Consider the following 21,899-nt stretch of genomic DNA (forward strand, 5'->3'; position numbering starts at 1 on the left):
ACAGTTTTACTTCTTTTCCAATTAGTATTGCTTTTATTTCTTTTTCTTCTCTGATTGCCGTGGCTAGGACTTCCAAAACTATGTTGAATAATAGTGGTGAGAGTGCACATCCTTGTCTTGTTCCTGATCTTAGAGGAAATGCTTTCAGCTTTTCACCATTGAGAATGATGTTTGCTGTGGGTTTGTTGTATATGGCCTTTATTATGTCAAGGTAGGTTTCCTCGATGCCCACTTTCTGGAGAGTTTTTAACATAACTGGGTGTTGAATTTTGTCAAAAGCTTTTCTTGCATCTACTGAGATGATCATATGGTTTTTATTCTTCAATTTGTTAATATGGTGTATCACATTGATTTGCATATATTGAAGAATCCTTGCATCCCTGGGATAAATCCCACTTGATCATGGTGTATGATCCTTTTAATGTGTTGTTGGATTCTGCTTGCTAGTATTTTGTTGAGGATTTCTACATGTATATTCATCAGTGATTTTTGTCTGTAATTTTCTCTTTTTGTAGTATCTCTGTCTTGTTTTGATACCAGGGTGATGGGTGTCCTCGTAGAATGAGTTTGGGAGTGTTACTTCCTCTGCAATTTTTTGGCAGAGTTTGGGAAGGATGGGTCTTAGCTCTTCTCTAAATGTTTGATAGAATTCACCTGTGAAGCCATCTGGTCCTGGACTTTTGTTTGTTGGATGATTTTTAATTACAGTTTCAATTTCATTACTTGTGATTGGTCTGTTCATATTTTCTATTTCTTCCTGGTTCAGTCATGGAAGGTTGTGCATTTCTAAGAATTTGTCCATTTCCTCCAGGTTGTCCATTTTATTGGCATAGAGTTGCTTGTAGTAGTCTATTATGATGCTTTGTATTTCTGCGGTGTCTGTTGTTACTTCTCCTTTTTCATTTCTAATTCTGTTGATTTGAGGCTTCTCTCTTTTTTTCTTGATGAGTCCGGCTAATGGTTTATCAATTTTGTTTATCTTCTCAAAGAACCAGCTTTTAGTTTTATTGATCTTTGCTATTGTTTTCTTTGTTTCTTTTTCATTTATTTCTGCTCTGATCTTTTTTTTTTGTGGTATGTGGGCCTCTCACTGTTGTGGCCCCTCCCATTGCGGAGCACAGGCTCCGGACGCGCAGGCTCAGCAGCCATGGCTCATGGGGCCAGCCGCTCCGTGGCATGTGAGAACTTCCTGGACTGGGGGCACAAACCCATGTCCCCTGCATCGGCAGGCGGACTCTCAACCACTGCGCCACCAGGGAAGTCCTCTGCTCTGATCTTTATGATTTCTTTCCTTCTACTAACTTTGGGTTTTGTTTGTTCTCCTTTCTCTAGTTCCTTTAGGTGTAAGGTTAGATTGTTTGAGACTTTTCTTGTTTCTTGAGGTAGGCTTGTATTGCTATAAACTTCCCTCTTAGAACTGCTTTTGCTGTATCCCATAGGTTTCAGATCATCACTTTTTCACTGTCATTTGTTTCTAGGTATTTTTTGATTTCTTCAGTGATCTCTTGGTTATTTAGTAACATATTGTTTAGCCTCCATGTGTTTGTGTTTTTAACGTTTTTTTCCCTGTAATTGATTTCTAATCTCATAGTGTTGTGGTCAGAAAAGATGCTTGATATGATTTCAATTTTCTTAAATTTACTGAGGCTTGATTTGTGACCCAAGATGTGATCTATCCTGGAGAATGTTCTGTGTGCACTTGAGAAGAAAGTGTAATCTACTGTTTTTGGATGGAATGTCCTATAAATATCAGTTAAATCTATCTGGTCTATTGTGTTAGTTAAAGCTTGTGTTTCCTTATTCATTTTCTGTCTGGATGATCTGTCCATTGGTGTAAGTGAGGTGTTAAAGTCCCCCACTATTTTTGTGTTACTGTCGATATTTTCATTTATAGCTGTTAGCAGTTGCCTTGTGTATTGAGGTGCTCCTATGTTGGGTGCATATATATATTATTATTGTTATATCTTCTTCTTGGATTGACCCCTTGATTATTATGTAGTGTCCTTCCTTGTCTCTTGTAATATTCTTTATTTTAAAGTCTATTTTATCTGATATGAGTATTGCTACTCCAGCTTTTATTGATTTCCATTTGCATGGACTATCTTTTTCCATCCCCTCACTTTCAGTCTGTATGTGTCCCTAGGTCTGAAGTGGGTCTCTTGTAGACAGCAGATATATGGGTCTTGTTTTTGTATCCATTCAGCAAGCCTGTGTCTTTTGGTTGGGGCATTTAACCCATTCAAGTTTAAGGTAATTATTGATATGTATGTTCCTATTACCATTTTCTTAATTGTTATGGGTTTGTTTTTGTAGGTCCTTTTCTTCTCCTGTGTTTCCGACTTAGAAAAGTTCCTTTAGCATTTCTTGTAGAGCTGGTTTGGTGGTGCTGAATTCTCTTAGCTTTTGCTTCTCTGTAAAGCTTTTGATTTCTCCTTTGAATCTGAATGAGACCCTTGCCAGGTAGAGTAATCTTGGTTGTAGGTTCTTCCCTTTCATCACTTTAAATATATCATGCCACTCCCTTCTGGCTTGTAGAGTTTCTGCTGAGAAATCAGCTGTTAACTTTATGGGAGTTTCCTTGTACGTTATTTGTTGTTTTTCCCATTGCTTTCAATAATTTTTCTTTGTCTTTAATTTTTGTCAGTTTGATTAGTATGTGTCTCAGTGTGTTTCTCCTTGGGTTTATCCTGCCTAGGCCTCTCTTTGCTTCCTGGACTTGGGTGGCTATATCCTTTCCCATGTTAGGGAAGTTTTCGATTATAATCTCTTCAAATATTTTCTTGGCTCCTTTCTCTCTCTCTTCTCCTTCTGGGACCCCTATAATGCGAATGTTGTCGCATTTAATGTTGTCCCAGAGGTCTCTTAGGGTGTCTTCATTTCTTTTCATTCTTTTTTCTTTATTCTGTTCCATAGCAGTGAATTCCGCCATTCTGTCTTCCAGGTTATTTATCCGTTCTTCTGCCTCAGTTATTCTGCTATTGATTCCTTCTAGTGTATTTTTCATTTCAGTTATTGTATTGTCCATCTCTGTTTGTTTGTTCTTTAATTCTTCTAGGTGTTTGTTAATCACTTCTTGCATCTTCTCAATCTTTGCCTCTATTCTTTTTCCAAGGTCCTGGATCATCTCTACTATCATTATTCCGAATTCTTTTTCTGGAAGATTGCCTACCTCCACTTCATTTAGTTGTTGTTCTGGGGTTTTATCTTGTTCCTTCATCTGGTACATAGTCCTCTGTCTTTTCATTTTGTCTATCTTTCTGTGAATGTGGTTTTCACTCCATAGGCTGCAGAACTGTAGTTCTTCTTGCTTCTGCAGTCTGCCCTCTGGTGGATGAGGCCATCTAAGAGGTTTGTGCAAGCTTCCTGTTGGGAAGGACTGGTGGTGGATCTTCTCTCAACATTCTTATTCAGCATCACACTGGAAGACCTGTTAATATTGGAGGGTCTCCTGCAGAGGTGGGGGGCAGCAACCGTGGGTGGGTGAGCAACCGTGGGGAAAAGGACACTGGAAGCCAATATTGGCATTTTAACAATGTTAAATCTTCTGATCCATGAAATCTTCTGATCCATCCAGGTAATTACTTTTTCTAGTGACCTCTATTCCTTTATATAGATCATATTTCCATCTGGTATCATTTTCCTTCAGTTTAAAATATCTTGCAGTGAGGGTCTGTTGGTGATGAATTCTTTTAGATTTTGTACATCTGAAAAAGTATTTGTTTTGCTTTCACTTTTGAAAAATGTTTTCAATGAGTATAGGATTCTAGTTTGACAAATTGCCCCCCAATATTTTAAAGATGTTGTTCCACTGTTTTCTCTGTTACACTGTTTCTTACAAGAAATCTGCTATCATCCTTATCTGGTCCTCTGTACATAATGTGCTTTTTTCCTCTGGATGTTTTTAAGATTTTCTTTTTATCACTGGTTTAGAACAACTTGATTATGATGTGTATTGATGTCATTTTTCTCATATTTCTTGTCCTTGGGGTTTTTGCTGAACCTCAACTATGGGTTTATATTTTTCATCAAATTTGGGAAAACTTGGCTATTATCTCTTCAGATAATTTCTTTCTGTCTCCTACCCCCTTTCTGGGACTCCAATTACAAATTTATTAGGCTGCTTGAAGGTGTCTCACCTTCAAGCTATGTTAATTTTTTCCAGGCTTTTTTTCTGTTAGACATATGGTTTTTATCTGTAGGAATTTAACTTGGGTCTTTAATTATATCTTTGATGCTTCTAAAACTTTTTGAACATATAGAACACAGTTATAATAAGTTTTAACATCCTTGTCTGATAATTCTAACATCTGTGTCAGTTTACATGATTTTTATCCTTTAAGTTTTTTTTTTTTTTAACATGTGTAGTAATTTTTATTGGATGTCAGACACTGTGAATGTTACTCTGCTGTGTGCTGGATGTTTTTGTAAGTATTCCTGAGCTTTGTTCTGGGATGTGGTTAAGTTACTTGGAAACTGTTTGATCCTTTTAGGTCTTGCTTTTAAAGATTTGTTAGGTAGAACTGCAGCAGTGCTTCATCTAGGGCTAATTATTCCGTATTACTAAGGAAAGCCCCTTCTGTGTCCTCTACCCTGTGCCCTGTGAATGATTTTTCCAGGCTGGCTGGTGGGAATAGGCACTATACCTGGTCCTGTGTCACACTGGGTATTATCATCTCTAATCCTTTGGGATGATTCTTTTCTAGACTTGAACACTTTTCTCACATGTGTGCACTGATCAGTCCTCTAATGAATACTTGAGGGGGACCCACTGAAGATCCCTAGAATTCTGTGTGCATCTCTCTTCTGTATTCTGTCCTGCCTATTCTATCTGCCTTCATCTCCCCTGATTCTCAGCTCCATCCCCTCAACTTGGGGAGTCTGCCAGATTCCATCTGAGTCTTCATCCTTTGCTGCAGCCTGGAAACTCGGGGCAGTTGCAAGGCCTAAGGCAGCCATAAGGCTCCCTTGGTCTCTCGGGGATACCTGTACTTTGTTGTTTTATTTCCAGTGTCCTTAAAACCATCATTCCATACATTTCTTCTGGAGTTTTGGTTGTTTTGGGTAGGTAGGTAAGGTAAATCTGGTCCCTATTACTCTATCTTGGGTGGAAGCAGAAGTTCCTACTATGGTTGATTTTCAGTTATTTATTCTACTTATCAATAATTTCTACATTTTCTCTAATAAACATGTTTTTACTTTGAAACAGGGGGGAAAATGATGCTATAAATTAGTCCTGTATGTTATTCATAACAATGAAAAATTGGAAATACCTAAATTTCCAAGTGATATATCTAGAGAGTGGAACAATAATAATATCTATAAAGTGGAGTATTAAGTACCCAATGTTTATATGAAAATGTGGAATGAAGTAAATAGGATATAAATGTCTATATAGAACATGACTTTAATTTTGCTAAATAAAAATGTCTACAAAGACTGTTGGTGGGAATGTAAATTGGTGCCGCCACTATGGAAAACAGTATGGAGGTTCCTTAAAAAACTAAAAATAGAGCTACTATATGATCCAGCAATCCCACTCCTAGGTATATACCCAGAAAAGATGAAAACTCTAATTCAAAAAGATATATGCGGGGCTTCCCTGGTGGCACAGTGGTTGGGGGTCTGCCTGCCGATGCGGGGGACGCGGGTTCGTGCCCCGGTCCAGGAGGATCCCACATGCTGGGCCTGTGGGCCACAGCCGCTGGGCCTGCACGTCCGAGCCTGTGCTCCGCGGAGGGAGAGGCCACAGCAGTGAGAGCCCCGCGTACCGCAAAAAAAAAGAAAAATATATGCACCCCAGTGTTCATAGCAGCACTATTTACAATAGTCAAGACATGGAAACAACCCAAGGGCCCATCAACAGGTGACTGGTTTAAGAAGATGTGGTGGGTCTTCCCTAGCGGGGCAGTGGTTAGGAGTCCACCTGCCAATGCAGGGGACACGGGTTTGAGCCCTGGTCCAGGAAGATCCCATAGGCCGTGGAGCAGCTAAGCCCACGTGCCACAACTACTGAGTCTGTGTGCCACAACTACTGAAGCCCGAGTGCCTTGAGCCCATGCTCCACAGCAAGAGAAGCCACAGCAATGAGAAGCCCACTCGCCGCAAGTAGAGAAAGCCTGCTCACAGCAACGAAGACCCAACAGAGCCAAAAATAAAATAAATTTATAAAAAAAAAAAGATGTGGGGTGTGTGTGTGTATATATATATACATATATATATGTATATATATAAATATTACTCAGCCATAAAAAAGAATGAAATATTTTCATTTGAAGCAACATGGATGGACCAAAAGAATATTATGCTGAGTGAAATGAGTCAGACAAAGACAAATACTATATGATAATCACTTATATGTGGAAACTTAAAAAGAATACAAACAAATCTATCTACAAAACAAACAGACTCACAGACGTAGAAAACAAACTTACAGTTACCAAAGGGGACAGGGTTGTGGGGGAGGGAAGAATGAAGAGTATGGGATTAGCAGGTACAAACTGCTACACATAAAGTAGATGAGCAAGAAGGATTTACTGCAGAGCACAGGGAATTATGCCCAATGTCTTGTAATAAGCTATAATGGAACATCATTTGCCAAAAAAATTACCCCGAATCACTATGATGTACACCTGTTTACAGTATTATAAATCCAGTTTTTAAAAAATGTATATGAAGAAAACATAATGAAATATTAGTGGATAGTTTCTTCTGGGTGATGGGACTATAGGTGTTTAAAAATGTTTTAAAAATAAATCAGTATTTCCCATATCTTTTTTTAGGGAATATGAGTTACAATTATATCAAACAACAAATCCCCCCTAAATGTTAAGACAGCATCCTTGCAGAGGAGTGGCTCCTATCAGGCTGGGAGAGGGCTAAATGGAGATGATGTGGGTGTGAAAGGGCAGGTGGAGCTGGGGCAGGGATCACGATGGTCTAGAATCCTTGAGGGGAAAGTCAGCTGGAGGTTGGCACCAGAATCTGGGACTTGCAGGCAGTGCTCGAGCCAACTGAGCTTGGCTCAGACCTCCAGAGTGGGCTGGGGGCCCTGTCTTCTCTGCCCACCATTTTCATTACTTCTGGAGGCCCCTGGAGTGTTCCCTCAAGCCCAGGCCCAGTTCCCCTTGGGCTGTGCTCCTCCCACGGGCAACACTTCTGCCTTGTTCTCCCTCATGTTTACTCTGCTGCTTGGCAGACTCTAGTGGGATTCAAGGCCCCAAGGAGACAGCTGTCATCCTTCAGGCCCAGAGCCCCAGCTACTCAAAGCCCAGGCTTCCATCACACGCAGAGACGGCTCCATCTCAGGGGCTGTTTGGAGACCCTGGGGGAGGGAGCCTCACCTGCAGAACAGAGCTGACCTCTGCGATCAAGCCTGGGGATCGTCCAGCCTCTCAACCTCAGCTGCACGTAGGAACCACCCGTAACTGTTCAAAGGTACTAATGCCTGGGCCCCATCTTAAAGGTTCTGTGGGGGAATCCGCCACACGTGGGGCCTGGGCCGCCGAGGCGCAAAGCCCCCCCAGATGATTCTAACGCGTGCAAGGCTGAGAGCCGCTCTCTAGTCCAGCCACCTACTTTGTGGATGTGACACATTCAAGGCCACCCAGCCCTTCAGTGACAACGTCGGCACACACAACAATGGCAGGAGAAATCTACAGAGCACGGATTCTGTGCTGTCCCGTCATCTCATCATCGCAGCAGCCCTTGGGGTTGTAGGGTTCCTACCTTGCAGATGAAGAGACTGAAGCCTGCACCTTGCTCAGAACCGTGCAACTGCTCCCAGACTGTGTCAGCAGGTTTGTAAACAGCCAGAGTGTTCATGGAGCGTTATCTGCAGAACAAGAGCGGGATTCCATGCAGGGAACTTCTGTGTGCAGAGTGGAAAGGACCTCACTGCCCTGAGGGGTGGGATACTGGAGCTCTCTCCTTCTTCCTTTCCACCCACCCCCCACCCCAACTCGCCGGGGTGGGAGTATTGGGTGCACCCAGGGTCTCTTGAACTGTGGTATGGGTAAAACTCCCCAGGGAGTTAGTGAAAGCTGTGAGTTTCCTAGCCTTCTCCCAGGAGATTCTGACTCCTTAAATCTGGGGTTGGGCCCAGGGAGATGCATTTCTAACAAGCAACCCAGATAGTTCAAATGCAGGGATCTAAAGTGTCCTTTGAGGAACACTGGTCTAAGGGCAAATCTTGGGTCTGCATGTGGGCAGGCATGGGCCTGCCGCTGGCTCTGGCTGGGCCGATCACCTAACTCCATGAGCCTTGGTGTGATCACCCACAAATGGGGGACTCGGACGCCCTTTGGGCGGTCAGGTTCAAAGGCATCATGGATATGAGACCTATGGGTTTCCAGCCAGTGAGAGCCCCTCGCTCTAGGGCCTTCCATGGGAAGGTCATTCCAAGAAGAAGACAAGACACTGGCAAACTTTCTTTGACCCAGAAAAATCTGAAAGCTTGGGGGAGCCCTGAAGTCACAGTAAATGCTCACACCTGCAGGCCCACATGTCTGCACAGTCCCAAGATCCAGGCCTTTACCTTGTGTCTTCCTGCCAAGCAAAAAGAAAGGACATGTAATGTTTATTTTGTTTACAGTAACAGTATGGGGGTAGGTGTCATCATCCTCATTTTACAGAGGAGGAAACTGTACTCAGAGAGGTTAAGCATGTTGGCCCAGGGCACACAGGAGTGGGGCACCAGGGTATGAACTTGAGTGGTTCTATTTCCACACCTGGCTGCTTTGGCTCTGCCAGCCCGCCTTTCTCGGAGATGCTCTCATCTCCAGTGGCAGAGGGTGAGAGAGCCCCCCCTAGGCTTCCTGGTCCCAGATTGGGCAGAGTGGCCTGGCCCACTTTTGGCTGCAAGACCTGATGGGGATGAAGCTCAGCTGCTTTGCAGGGGCAGGGGCTGGCAGCCATCCCAGCCCTGGCAGCAGGACTCTACGGTTCAACCAGAGGCCACCCATGGGAGAGCCTTCTTGGAGTTAGCTGGAGCTGAGGGCCACCTGCCACCTTGGCCCTGCTGGCAGAGCAGTGGCCCCTGCCTCTTCCAGGCCCTGGGACAATCCTGCCTGTCCACTCCCAGCACTGCGGTTTTGGAATGAGGGTGCGTGGGGCGTGGGCTTCGGGCTCAGCCTTGCTTTCTGGTCTGGAAGCTAGGGGGAGGGGACACTAGCTAAAGGCTGGTGGTTCCAGGTGTCACGTGTTCTGTGTAGGCCGGAGGGTTCCCGGTGCTAAGGGCAGACGGGAGGGAGGGGTTGGGCTTGCCCTGGCTGTCAGGGAAGGCTTCCTCTAGGAAGTGACAGTTCACCTGGGACAAGTGAGGGAAGGAGGACAGGTATCCCAAACCAGAAGCCCAGGGACAAGGAGCTCCGAGCCACGCCCTGGGCTGGGCACCACTGCCAGGCGATGGGGAAGGTCGTTTCTTCCTCCGGGCGCTCACCTCCAGGTGCAGAGACGGAGGTCAGGTATGGGATTCCGGCACTGCTGCTGTGACAGGCTCCTGCTGCTGCTGTGGGTAACAGGCTCAGGAATCAAGAATCACGTGCTGGGGACCAACATTCAGCATCTCACCGAACTGTCACAGCAAATCTGCAAGCTAGATACCCTGGTTCCCGAATGAAAGAGGAAAACAGGGATAGACAGGTCCAATAACTTGTCCAAGGTCACTTGGCCATTAGATGGCTGGACTGGACGTTGAGCCCAGACTCTGATCCGAAGTCTGCGCCCACCCTTTCACTCACCCCATGGCCCCCCAGCCTTTGTCCACTGCCCCCTCCACGGAGCGGGAGCCCAGCCGGGGCCGGTCCCCAGCTCCTCCTGCGGGTGGAGGGAGCATTGTTTCAGGTGACCAGCATCCCGCTCCTTTGTCTTTGGATGCAGAGACCAGGCAAGGCTGGGAACTGGGGTTGTCCAGGCAACGGCCCAGCTTCAACCCCAAAGCTGCTGGGGGTGGGGTGGGAAGTTCAGGGCCCTCAAGGGATGTGCTGACAAGGGAGGGGGAGAAAAGCAGGCCCGGTTCTCAGCTGGTGTAAGGAGCTCACTCCCCTCACGGCCCCTGAGCCCCGCCAGCCAATCCCCTCAGAGGCCCCCCTGGGTCCCCCTCTCCTCCCACCTCCATCCCAAGGGTCCAGATACCGTTTCCCAGGAAGAAAGTCTCACCAAGGCGCCTGGAGGGAAGAGCAGCCCAAACTTCAGTGGGACTATTTACAGCTGTGTGAGTGATTACCATGTGAAAGAAAGAGGCCAGAGGGGCCTGAGGACGCCCTGGCTATAACTTGGACACCAAAGGACTTGGGAGGGGGTGTATGGGGGAGGCCGGTGGGGTGCACCAAGTTCTGCCCAAGTCTGGGGTGTACCAAGTTCTGCCTCCTTTTCCACGTCGGACTCCTCTTGGGACCCTGATGGGGGTGGCATCATGTCCACCTGGATTGCTCCACCACCTCCGGGCAACCTTCCGGCGGTGACCTGAGGCCCGGAAGGAATGGGGGTAAAGTTAAGGGAAAAGAAACCTCCCAAGAATCCCAGAGCAGGAGCTGTGGTGGGCGAGGCCCTTGCGGGCTGAACCAGGGATGCGGTGCTGGAAGGAGGTTCCTGATCTTATTCCTGATGCTCTGCAGCACAGCTCACCACCGATCTACTTTTGTTCCCACTTCCTAGGAAGTAACAGAACCTGTGCACTGTATTTCCTCCCTGCCCTGCAAGCTCTTTTCTGGACTTTCCAGCATCCCAACCTCTTCCCGGCATTTGTGACTCAGGTTTCCGTCCTGCTGCGTTGGTTAGCAGGACTCCCTTCCTGGGCACATGGCTGCCACAACCTGGTTTCCCTTCAGGTGGGAGGTCCTCAGACAGGAGTGGCCCCTTTTATCTGGGGCACTTCTCCCTCAGGAGCAGGCAGACATCCCACGCCCCGCTGCATGGATGGCCGGTCCTTGTGGAGCCCTGCGGGCTTTGTGCCTCTGCTCTTCTTCTGGAACAAAGGATGACACCTCCTCCCTCTTCTGGCCTGCCTGCCACATGGAGCCCTTCCCTGGCTCAGACCCAAGCACGATGGGAGCAGAGCGGCAGAGGAGGGAGGCCGTGGGAACCACTCTCCCAGCCCCGCTGGGGGCGTCGGCACGCTGCAGCTGCCGTGACAGCCAAGGGCAGACGGCAGAGAGAAGGGACCAGTGTTTGCTGGCTTCTGGGGAGGCATCTATTGCCACCAGGGCTGCAAGACTCCTTAGAAATCTGGGCACTTCCAAGTTCACTGAGCAAGGCAAAGCGCTTGGCAACCCGGCAGGACTTTCCTCTTTTTGGTTGTCGCTTGGTGAGGGACAAGGAGCTCTTGGGAGCGCAGAGCTGGGAACTGAGGCAGCTCTGCCCACGTTCTTCGCATTACACCACGCAGCCGGCTGGACCGAGGGGCCTCTCATAGGGGCAGAGTCCTGGAGTCCGGGGAGGCAGCCAGCAATTCAGGAAGGGCGGCACAGGTGCCCGCAGGCAGCAGCGGCAACAGCTCCTACCGTGTGCATTCCAGCAATTTCTCAGAGGATCAGACCCAGTAAATCCTTGTGGAGCTACATGCAAATGGGATTCTTCTTTCTGAATTAGTTTTTGGCAGCTCCCTTGTTTGGGGGTGGGATGAGGTGAAAAAAGTTGGCAAAGAAAGGCAAACTGACATTCATCTTTTTTACGTAGTAGAATCTATAGCAAGGACGTTTCTTACCACGCTGATTTGACTGGAAATGGTTCTGACTCTTGGTGCCCCCGGGTTAGGGTCCAGCTCCAGGGGACCTGAGTTCCCCGGGAGCTGCTCTGTGCTCCAGGGCTGTCCTCCTGAGTCCTGTTCCCGAAGGTACAGAAATAAGGTTTCACTGGGGAGAAGGGTCCCTTAGAGCTGGGTAGGGGGTGCCCCTTCACCAGGAACCCAGAGTATCCAGGAAGCCTTCACTTCAGGAAGCCCACACAGTCACCATCGGGACTTAAAGGACATTTATTATTTATTTTTTTTGAAAGGGTGGAGGGGGACTTTACAAGGGTCGGAAGCCGCTAACCAGAAAGGAAGATAAATAAAATACAAAGCCAGTACGTTGTGGCAGAATTCCAGAAAACACACTGAAAAAATCCTTACAGTTTAAAACTGCTTCACTTTATACATAATTACAAATTAATATACAGCATCTGGGTTTTAACCCCTTTTTATCTAATAGGATTCAGCACAGAAACGTTCATTTAGCATTTGAGGACAACAAACGAGAGCAGAGGTATAAGGTGCATGGTAATCACCCTCCTGCGTGTCCTGGTGTCCCCTGCGCGCCCGGCGGGGCAACACGCCAGAAACCTCAGGCTAAACTGCGACCGTGGGCCAGCCGACCGGGCAGGCCCCTGTCAGTGCTCTGGAGCTGCTCATCCTGGCAGGTGGTCACAAAAGGCAGAGGCATTCAAGCAGGGTGAACACTGGGGTGAGCAGAGACTGGGCTCAGCCTGGGTGTCTGGAGCAGGCTGTCACCGTGTGCGGCAGGAGAGACTTTAGCCAGCTGGGTCTGCCTGTCTTTAAACCTTAGCAAGATGGAGAACTCACTCAAGGCCTGTCGAGCTTTTGACAAATGAAATCCGACTGGTACATGGAAAGAAGCCTTTGTTTTTTTCCCTCTTATGGCAGCACTAAAAGACTTTTCACTTTAAAACCTGGCCAGCAGGCAGTAGATCCCAAAGTTCCCGTTAACTAGGAATGTTACGCTACACGGAAAGAAAGAAAGAAAATGAAGAACCGAACCAAAACAATCTCTTTGCCCCTTTCCTTGTCTCCAAGGGTCCATCGGAGCAACAGCGCCAGGTGGGGCCGTGACCCCAGGACCACAGGTGTGTGTGCCACACTGTCCCGCTGCAGGAAGGCAAGACACACATCCCTCATCCACTGCCGCCGTGGAATTGGAAGCGTTCTTTCTGGGCTTCCACATTCCAAGTGTGTCCACACCCCTTGGCAGTGTCTGGGGTCCCCTGCAAGCCACCCTCTTCATGGCTGCTGAAGCCCACTCACCAGGACCGTCTCTCTCAATGTGCTCCCACCCCAGTCCCTGGGCTTAGCTGTCCTCTGGGCACAACTGGCCCCCCCATCAACGCTGTATCAACAACTGCAGCTCCAAGGCCGATACCAAATCCTTGGGGAGAAAGAACCGGCTATGGAAAAAGAACTTTGTGACCAATGGATGAAATATAAAGCGCTTCTGTGAACGGTACCTTCGGGATGGAGTTCTGGCCCCTAAGGTTATGGTGCTACCTTTATTTTAGGTGGGGCCTAGTTATAAACCCTATACACTAACACCCACTCTCCAAATAAAGGTACGACAAAGCCCAAGGATCTTAAAAATGTGTGCTCACTACTGCTAATAGTAGGGGCTTGGGAAGATAACAAATAAGGGAGAATATCAGCAAAGGAACAACTTTTAGTGGTATTACCCTGAGACATGAGAGGAAAACAGGTAAGATTCGTACCTTTCCAAAAAAAAAAAGTCTTGATAAGGATTTCTTCCCCACAGACAGCTCTCAAGGGGGTAGAGGATGGAATGTTGGCAAAGGCTGAATTATGGCAATCTGCATGTTTTTAATCTTCTCCATTTTCAAAGAAAACAGTTAGCATAGTTGATTGTCTCGAAAGTGAAGCTGACTGTAGGGAGCGTTTAAAGTGCACATGCCACCCGACTGGGATGACGACCACTGAGATGATGGAAGTTTTGAGAGAAGATGCAGCCTCCTTCCAGGCAACTCACGAGATTCTGGAACTCTGGATGGTGTTTCCATCTGTCCCCCAAAACCTAAACACAAGGAAGGCCAGCCATCTGATTTGCGGAGCTTAGAGAAGCACGGCCCCTAGCGTGGGGACACTGGAGAACTGAGTCTGAGCTGTCCCGGGAGACAGCCCCTTCTCACATGAAGGACACCTCAGTAACCAGGACAGGCCTCAAGGTCAGAGGAGACCTCAAGGCCATCAGCAAAAGCAGGAGCAGCAACAATCCCAGGTGGTTCCCCAAGCGCAACAACAAAATCCCCGAGTTCCTTATCAAAGGGGGAGAGAGACAGGACGAAGGCATGGAAAAGCACGGGTCCGGGTAAGTGGTTCTCTCTCTGCACCGCACACTCTTCTGGGGGAGATGCCTTCTGATTCTGATTCTAAACTTGTCCAACCACAAGCTGACCAAAGTATTTTAAGTTAGTGGGGTACAGGTGAAGGGGAAATCACCATTTTAAAACAACTACCACCGAATAATCAAGACAACCGAAACTTCACAACTAGTTGGGAGTAAGCTGAAAGCCACCTGTGCAGCTCTATACAGAAACTCAGCGTCCAGGGTGCTTTTTGTGAAGAGCCTGCGTTAGGGCAAATGCCATCAGCACTGAGCACTGGTTTCAAGCCCAGAGGCAGGGAGGCCCGGCCTACACGGACCGAGGAAGGATGCAGGTCCTCATTCATCAGCCCCACCCCTTTCCAGCAGAGCTCTGGGACTGGGACCCACAGAGGTGAACCTGAGCCAGTGACAGGGACAGACGGCTGAGCTCCCTGTGGATCTGAGAAAGGCATGACAGGCTGGCCTTACTCAAGCTGTACGGACTGGCAGCAGGAAGCAACCTAACCTTTTGCTGTTTAGGGTCTCTGTGGGGGTGGGGGGGTGGGGGGGGTAGTACATTAAGGTTCAATAGAAAATCAGCTGGTTCTGCTCAAGGTGTGTTTCTGAAGGGTAAGAAATCTCCATGACAAAACTAGGCAAATGTAGCCCATGGGTGGCAAGTTCCTTAACTCTCAAGCAAGGAAGAAGACATCCCTTGATCAAAGTATGAGGTGAGGGTGGCAGGAGGGAAGGAAATGGACCCCTCCCCCAACCTTAATTTTCCTTTGGGCCTTCGAGGCACTTTGACAGACACGGGGGAGTAAGGAAGCAGCACCGGCTGCTTGACTGGACAGTTGAAACCGTTGGGCTGGTGTGTTCACCCTTAAAACACATACACACACATGCACACATGCACACAACACACAAATAAATAAAACAAATCTAAGCTAAAAGTTTTAAACCAGACCTCTTTCAAATAAACTGAAAGATAAATATCTCCATCTGCAAGGCCAGCTTGCAATTCATCAACAAGCACCAAGTTACAGATTTTTTTGTTTGTTTCTAAAAATTATGTTCAAAGACCCATGCTCCTGAGGGGCAAAAGGCAGGAATCAAAGACCACATTTAAAGCACAGAATTTTCCAGGGTTTCCCCTCCTGGGGGGTTAACAAGTGTGGCAGGTGCAGGGGCCTCAGGGAGAAACATCCTGCACCTCCCCGCTGGCGACAAGCCTCAAGGAATACAGATCAAAACACAGTGGGACAAGAAAAAGAGAGAAGGAAATGAACAAACAGGCAGCATCTGTGGATTCTTCAAGGGGCAGAGTACAATAACCAACAGGCCTTTCGTTTCTAAAACTTTTGAAAGAAATCAAATTCTGCCAGGCCTCCTGATAGGAGACCTTTCCAAGCCACACCTTCTGGCCAGCTCTTCTCTCAGTCTGTACTGGTGGGAACCGCTTCATATGGGCCTAACACACCCACCTGAACCTGCTTTTCGGCCAGTTGTCTAGTACAGGGTGGGCACCCCCTGGCAGCAGGAGAAGCAGGCGGTCTCTGCACGGGAGGAGCGCGGATGGGGCCACCCTCTCCCACGGCGACTGCCAGGCAGGAGCAGCTTCCCTGGGGGGGCACCTCGAGGTCTCAGGAGTACTGCCAGGAGGCCGTGGCCACTGCTGAGTGGCTAGTGACAACCAAAAAGTGTCACGCCGCAGGGGTGATAGTGAGGAGGCCTCTCTACTTCGTCTGTGCCCAGAACATGTGGGCACACATCTTGGAAAGCCAATATATGATTTCTTTTAGACTTGATAAAATTAGATACCTTTTTTCTTTTTAAAGTGACTGAAACACCAAAATCAAGGTGTTTCAAGATCATCTGCTTTTTAAAGACATCAAGCCTTCTCTCACCGGTTCTCACAAATGTCGTCGTCCCTTCTGAAGTGAAATGAGAAATACACGCGAAAAGGGGTGAGGCGTGCATGGGGTGAGTTTACAGGGAGACAGCGTGGGAGGGCTAGTGGGTGAGGCTCTGAGTGCGCGCTCCCTGAGCGGTGGCGGGCAGTGCCCCTCGTGCGGGGCTTGAGCTGAGCCCAGCAGGCATCTGGTATAGACCGTGCACAGTTCCGGCGCACTCCACATGTATGTGCAGATGGGCTACTGTATGTGTTCAGATGAAGTCCAACCTATCTGCTGTTTGATTTTTGGTTCTGTTCCCCAAAATAAAAGGCAGTAAGAGCTTCAGACCGCATTTGGAAACGCTCTTTTAGTCTCTAGGAATTCCTGACATGTCCAAAACCATCGCCTGGACTTCTGGGGCCACTACTCTTGGTGTAACATCCACCACCCAGCAGGGCTGGCCCCAACCCGAGAGGCGTTGGGTTGCCAATCCTGTGCCTCCTTCCCCACCCTGACCCCCAAGACCAGTTGTTCTTCTGGTCCAGGACCTGGGCAGTGCGGGAGGGCTGGGCGCCGCAGGACACGGGCATCAGTGTAGGAGAATGTGCGCACAGGACAGCAGGGGTTGGGGCTATAACCATGGCGGGACAGGAGCGGCTGCCTCGGAGAGCAACGGGGTCAGCAGAAGATCTCCTCCCCCTCTGCGGGTACTTCAGATGCAGGGCCATCTGGAAAAAAGGAAACCAAGGCGGAAAAAGAATTTCAGAAAAACTGCTCTTTTCACTGGTAAATTCTGTTCTTTCCTCCCCAAACACAAGTCTTCTGGGATGCAAACAGATGCCGGGCTGGTGGGCAATGACATCCGCCAGCCAGGCCTCCAGGTGACGTAGTGCATGAGGTCGTCAGTGATGTCCTCCGTGTCTACAGCTCCTTAAACTTTACAGAAACACTAGGCTTGCTGTTTGTAAATAGGCCTGGAAATAGGGATTTCTCTTCAACCTCCCACACAGAAGGGAGAGGAATCCTAATGAGAAGGACTCAGACCTTGTGCAGTGTGATTTGATAGCACGCCCTATGGCGGCAGGTAGGTCAGTTAATCCCGAGCTTCAGCTTCCCAGAGTGTCTGGGGGTCAGCAACACCTCTCTCACAGTCACCTGCAGGATTAAAGCAGCCCTCAGAAAATGCTCACCAAGCACCTGTTATTAGTATTACTGGACCAGGCCTAGAAAGGCAGGGAGGACTGCAGCTGCTTCACTGAGGTGAGTTTCAGCTCCTCAGCTGGACAGTAAGTGTGAGAAATGAGCCCGCACTCTCTACTTCATGCACGTGCCACACAGAGTGGGTTCTGAAATGTTCTTTGAATCTGTGTTCTTAGTGTCAGTTCCAACAGTCCTTTGCGGGCAGAGCAAGTGGGTTTGGTGAGATGTGTATGGTTCAGCTTTTACACACCTGAATGGCAGCCACCTCTTTTTAACCACTCCCATGAGGCTAAAGCCACCCACTCTTTAGGATCCAGGGACTACACGGCCAGAGGGAGACCTGGTGTGTGTAACTCACCACCGGACTGCGAACGGCTTCCTTTGTTCTTCTTCTTTTTCTCCTTCTTTTCCTTTGGCTTAGCTAACCCAAACAGGCGGGTGGACGTGGACACTGGGGTCTGGCTCTGACCCTCTGGTACTCTGTTTGTCTGGCTGGTGGAACCCAGTATGTGAAAAGGCCCCTTTTCTTTGTGTGTCCGAGAGATGCTGTTCCTTTTTGGGGACACTGAGAGTTCTGAGTCCAATGACCCCGATTTGGCTATGGAAGGTGCCGGTGGCAAGAGGGTCTCCTCAGGATTCGGAAGGAAGGATGGGATCCTCAGCAGCTTGGTGTGCTGATGTGAAACCTGCACATGGTCAAGAGAAGGGGTCTGACTTGGAGGCCGGCAGCATCCCCAGTGCCTCTACTCAGTGAACACTACCTGAGGTCACCGGCTGTGTCAGTGGGTCAGCCCCGTGTGCACCCACTGCCTTGGACTCCAGAGAAATGGTAAAAAGATTCTGATCTTCTCAGTTCCATTTCCTCCCTCCCTCAGGTAGTATCTATGAAAGTGCTAAAAATATCATCTGATGCCATTACTATTTTTATTATCAGCAACATAAAGAATTAACAGTAGCTTGGAACAGGCAGCTTAGAACTCCCATTCCCTGAAGAAGCAGGAAGAGCTGCTTATCCAACGACTGATTTACACGGGGGTGTAGATAATTATTTCAGGGCTAAGAGATTATAAAGGTCTGTTCAGGTTAGAGGGCAGGTGGAGACATGCTTATACCAAGATCCTAGCCAAAGGTTAAACCAAAGATAAAGAGAGATAATCAGTCTAATCTGTGCTCCCGCTGGGCCTTGCAGCCTTCCCCGTGGAAGCCATCCTTGTGTCACGAAAAGCACATAGAGCCACTGGCTACTCCCCCCACAGACGTGAAAAACTCTGCAGGAAGCTAAACTGCTCCCTCTGGAAGATGTCAGTTTCCTTTTCTTTCATGATCCAAGGTCAATCGATCAAACAAATGGCAACCTGAGTATCAGCAGACAGGAGGATCTGTGTGCACCCAAGCTTCCCACCTGCCACAGGTGCCCTGTTCCAGAATAACCGTAGACCACCACTGAAATAAACTCGGGGGTCAGCGTGCTTCCCACATATGTGATGCCTTCCCATATAAGTAGTCGCTGCAGGAAAAGAAAGGTTTCATCCACAGTAGCGAGACAAATCAGGAATTAAGCAGAGCCCAGATGTCTGAGCATCCCTGAGCAGGAATATCCTCTCTCCATAAGAGGGGCTGCCTTCCATCATTTGCCGGGATGGGCTCCTCCCTGTAGCTGACGCCCACTGACCCCACCGTGTGGGTTCTTTCAGGAACTCAGGCGTTACTGCTCTCTGTGAGCCCCAGGCACTGTGCTCCGGGGGGACCTGTGTCCTCGGTGTGCTGTCCCCATCCAGCTACAAGTTCCTTTAGCTGGGGACCATTCTAAGTTCTTCTGTGGCACAGGGCAGAGGGGTTGCTCCCCAAATCCTGGACGGCTGACTGCCATCCTCAGAGATGCTGAGGCTACTCCGGCCTAAGCGACTGAGGGCTGAGGGAAGTGCCAGGCATCCATTAACTCCCCTGGCCAAACCCCAACCCATCATGCTGAGAGATGCAAAAAGGAGAAAAAGACTCACTTCCTCACCTGCCCCTGGTGGTGCATAAACAGATCTGTAGAAGCAGCCTTTATATTCTCTGTCTACTTTCCTCCGCTGCTCAGAGGGTTCTTGGTTATGCGGGTCGTGACCCGGCCCCCCAGCGCCCCGTACCTGGCCGATGTCACAGTCGGCGGGCCTCTGGCTGAGCCGGTCGGCCTCCCGCTTCAGCTGCTCCTGCTCGCGCTCGAGCTGCCTCTGGGCAGCGCGCAGGCGCTCCAGGTCGCTCTGGTAGGCGACCTTCCTCTGCTGCAGCTCGTCGAGCTCGTGCTCCAGGTCCTGGCGGCCGCGCCGGAGCTCGTCCTCGCGCTGCGCCAGCCGCGCCTCGCGCTCCTGCAGCGCCCTCTCGCGGGCCTCCCATTCGCGCTCGCGCCGCCGCTTCTCCTCCAGGTGCTGCGCCTGCTGCCGCTGCAGGTTGGCCAGGTCCTGGCGCTGCTTCTCCAGGCTGCGCTGCTTCTCCTGCTCGATGAGGGAGCTGGGCCGCGACGCCGTCCGCGTGAGCGCCCGCTCGGTCAGCAGCAGCTTCTGGTCCTCGATGTAGCTGTCCTGCTGCAGCACCACCCCCTGCGGGGGAGACGCACGAGGGGGGACGATGCGCCTCCGCCTGGAGGACGAGGACGCCACCCCAGACTACGGCCCTCCCCTGGTTTCTAAGCTGCTCTGGGAAAATGCTCCAGCATAACCCTGGGCGGCAACCAAGTCACAAGGTCAGTGGTGTGGGGGACTCGGATTTGGCGGGCAGCGGCTTTGTATGGGGTGGGGAGTGTGTGCTTGGGAAGTGGGAGGAGGTATGAACTGGACTGGTTAGAAATTGAGGATATTCCCAGAAAGCTGTGAGGGGAGGGTCACCCTACTCAAATACCACACAGAGACATGGAATATGGAAACTTACAATCCTACCAAAGGCCTTCCAGACTGAAACCATGTCCTCTGTGCATGTCAGCACCCCATGTGCTCTGGGGCATGGCTGTCAAGGGTACCTGCAGTCCACCATGTGCTCGTCAAGTCCAGTCTTAGCGGGTCGATGATACTCTAACCACTGCATTCTGGAACCTTTCTCATCATGAGAGCCAGTCTTCTCTAGTCTGAGGGCCCCATTTACCCATAAGAAAACTATAGACCTCAAAGATCCAGGCCAACAATACCCTGGTCACTGATTCTCTCGAAACAAGGAAGTGAAGGGATAAAGGAGAAGGGCACATACCTGCAAAGTGCTGAGGAGCTCGTGGAGACGGACGACGCTCTGGATGACCGGCTGCAAAAGGAATCAAAGGACCATCACCTCAGACTCGGAGGCTCAGACCCCAGCACACTGCGTGTCATCCGACAAGAACCCACCCTACCACACAGCAAGGGGCTTGCATTTGAACCAAGTACTTTCAGACTGAAAGCACCACAGAGGATAAGCCGGTACAAGTAGCCAAGAAAAACAAGATCAAACGAAGTAACTGTGTATGTAGGAGGGAAGTCAGCACACAGTGAAAGGTATTACGAAGCTCCAATTATTTAAAATGACTGGCACAAAAATGGCAAACACACCAATGTAACAAAACAGAAAGCCCAGAAGCAAACCGCAGCATTAGTATATGATACAAAGAGCATTTCTAGTCAATGGAGAAGGAAAGAATATTCAGTGAATTGTTCCGAAAAAACTGGCTAAATCATTGGAAAAAACTAAGCTGGGATCCACAGAAAAAACATTCAAATGGATTGAAATGTTAAATGTAGAAAAGAACTGTAAAAGAGCTGTAAGAAAATGTGAGAATGTTTTCTGATCTTGAAATAGGGAAGGCTTTTCAGAGACAGAAACAATGGATGAAACCACACACACACACACAATTTCAACTTTTACTGTGTAAAAATGTATAATAAAAAGGCAAAGGAAACAGTGAACAGAACAAGGCAAAAGAAACCTTTAATTTAAAAAAGGCTCTCGTAGATCAACAAAATAACGAATATTCTAGTAGAAAAACAGGCACAGAACATAAACCAGCAATTATAAAAGAAGAAATACAAATGGCCAATTATATAACATATTAAAAATGATTCAACCTTATTTGAAATCAGAAGAATGCAAAAATAAAGAAATAACCACTTGAACTTATCAACAAAATGTCAATTAAAAAATAATTCCCAGTGTTGGTGAACGTATGATGAGAATGGATACTCTTGTACTGACAGGGATGAACGCTGTACAACCTTTCTAGAGAGCGGATGACATGATGAGGAAATAATCAGAGCCCTGCAAAAAAAAGTATGAGGATGCTCTTGGCTGCATCATTTAAAAAGCAAAAAAGCAGAGAAAGAACCACTGGAAAGATTAAATAAATTATGGCACATAACATAATAATATGCAGCTGTTAATTAGCATGTTTCTTTTTGGGTTTTTTTTTGTTTTTTTTTGCGGTACGCGGGCCTCTCACTGTTGTGGCCTCTCCTTTTAAGGAGCACAGGCTCCGGATGCGCAGGCTCAGCGGCATATAGGATCTTCCCAGACCGGGGCACGAACCCGTGTCCCCTGTGTCGGCAGGCGGACTCTAAACCACTGCGCCACCAGGGAAGCCCGATTAGCGTGTTTTGTACAAATATGCCTTGGGGAAATGCTTCTGGTGGGTTAAGAGAAAAAAAGCAGGATACGAAGCTCCAGGGAGTAGTGAAACAAATTGTATAAAATTATGTTTATGCAACTCATACTCACACATAAA

The 21,899-nt window shown here is 48.4% G+C and overlaps 1 protein-coding gene across 11 annotated transcripts in view; it reads right to left on the minus strand.

Annotated features, from left to right (window-relative positions):
- Positions 1 to 13,649: 13,649 nt before the first annotated feature.
- AKAP13 (A-kinase anchoring protein 13) overlaps positions 13,650 to 21,899 on the minus strand; it is a 340,842-nt gene continuing 332,592 nt past the window's right edge. For 6 of the 11 annotated variants that reach the window (XM_079914822.1, XM_079914829.1, XM_079914826.1 and 3 more), the window contains 5 exons: positions 20,399 to 20,449; positions 19,309 to 19,758; positions 18,579 to 18,683; positions 17,535 to 17,862; positions 16,522 to 16,704 (listed from right to left, as the gene is read on the minus strand). In XM_079914822.1, the coding sequence (XP_079770948.1) occupies positions 16,655 to 16,704; positions 17,535 to 17,862; positions 18,579 to 18,683; positions 19,309 to 19,758; positions 20,399 to 20,449 (984 nt within the window). In that variant the 3' untranslated portion in view covers positions 16,522 to 16,654. Of the gene's footprint in view, positions 16,705 to 17,534; positions 17,863 to 18,578; positions 18,684 to 19,308; positions 19,759 to 20,398; positions 20,450 to 21,899 lie in introns of all 11 variants that reach the window. The other 5 variants (XM_079914831.1, XM_079914828.1, XM_079914827.1 and 2 more) reach the window with 2 other exon arrangements.

Source organism: Stenella coeruleoalba (assembly GCF_951394435.1).
Source record: "Stenella coeruleoalba genome assembly, chromosome: 2".
In the NCBI taxonomy this organism is placed as follows: Eukaryota; Metazoa; Chordata; class Mammalia; order Artiodactyla; family Delphinidae; genus Stenella; species Stenella coeruleoalba.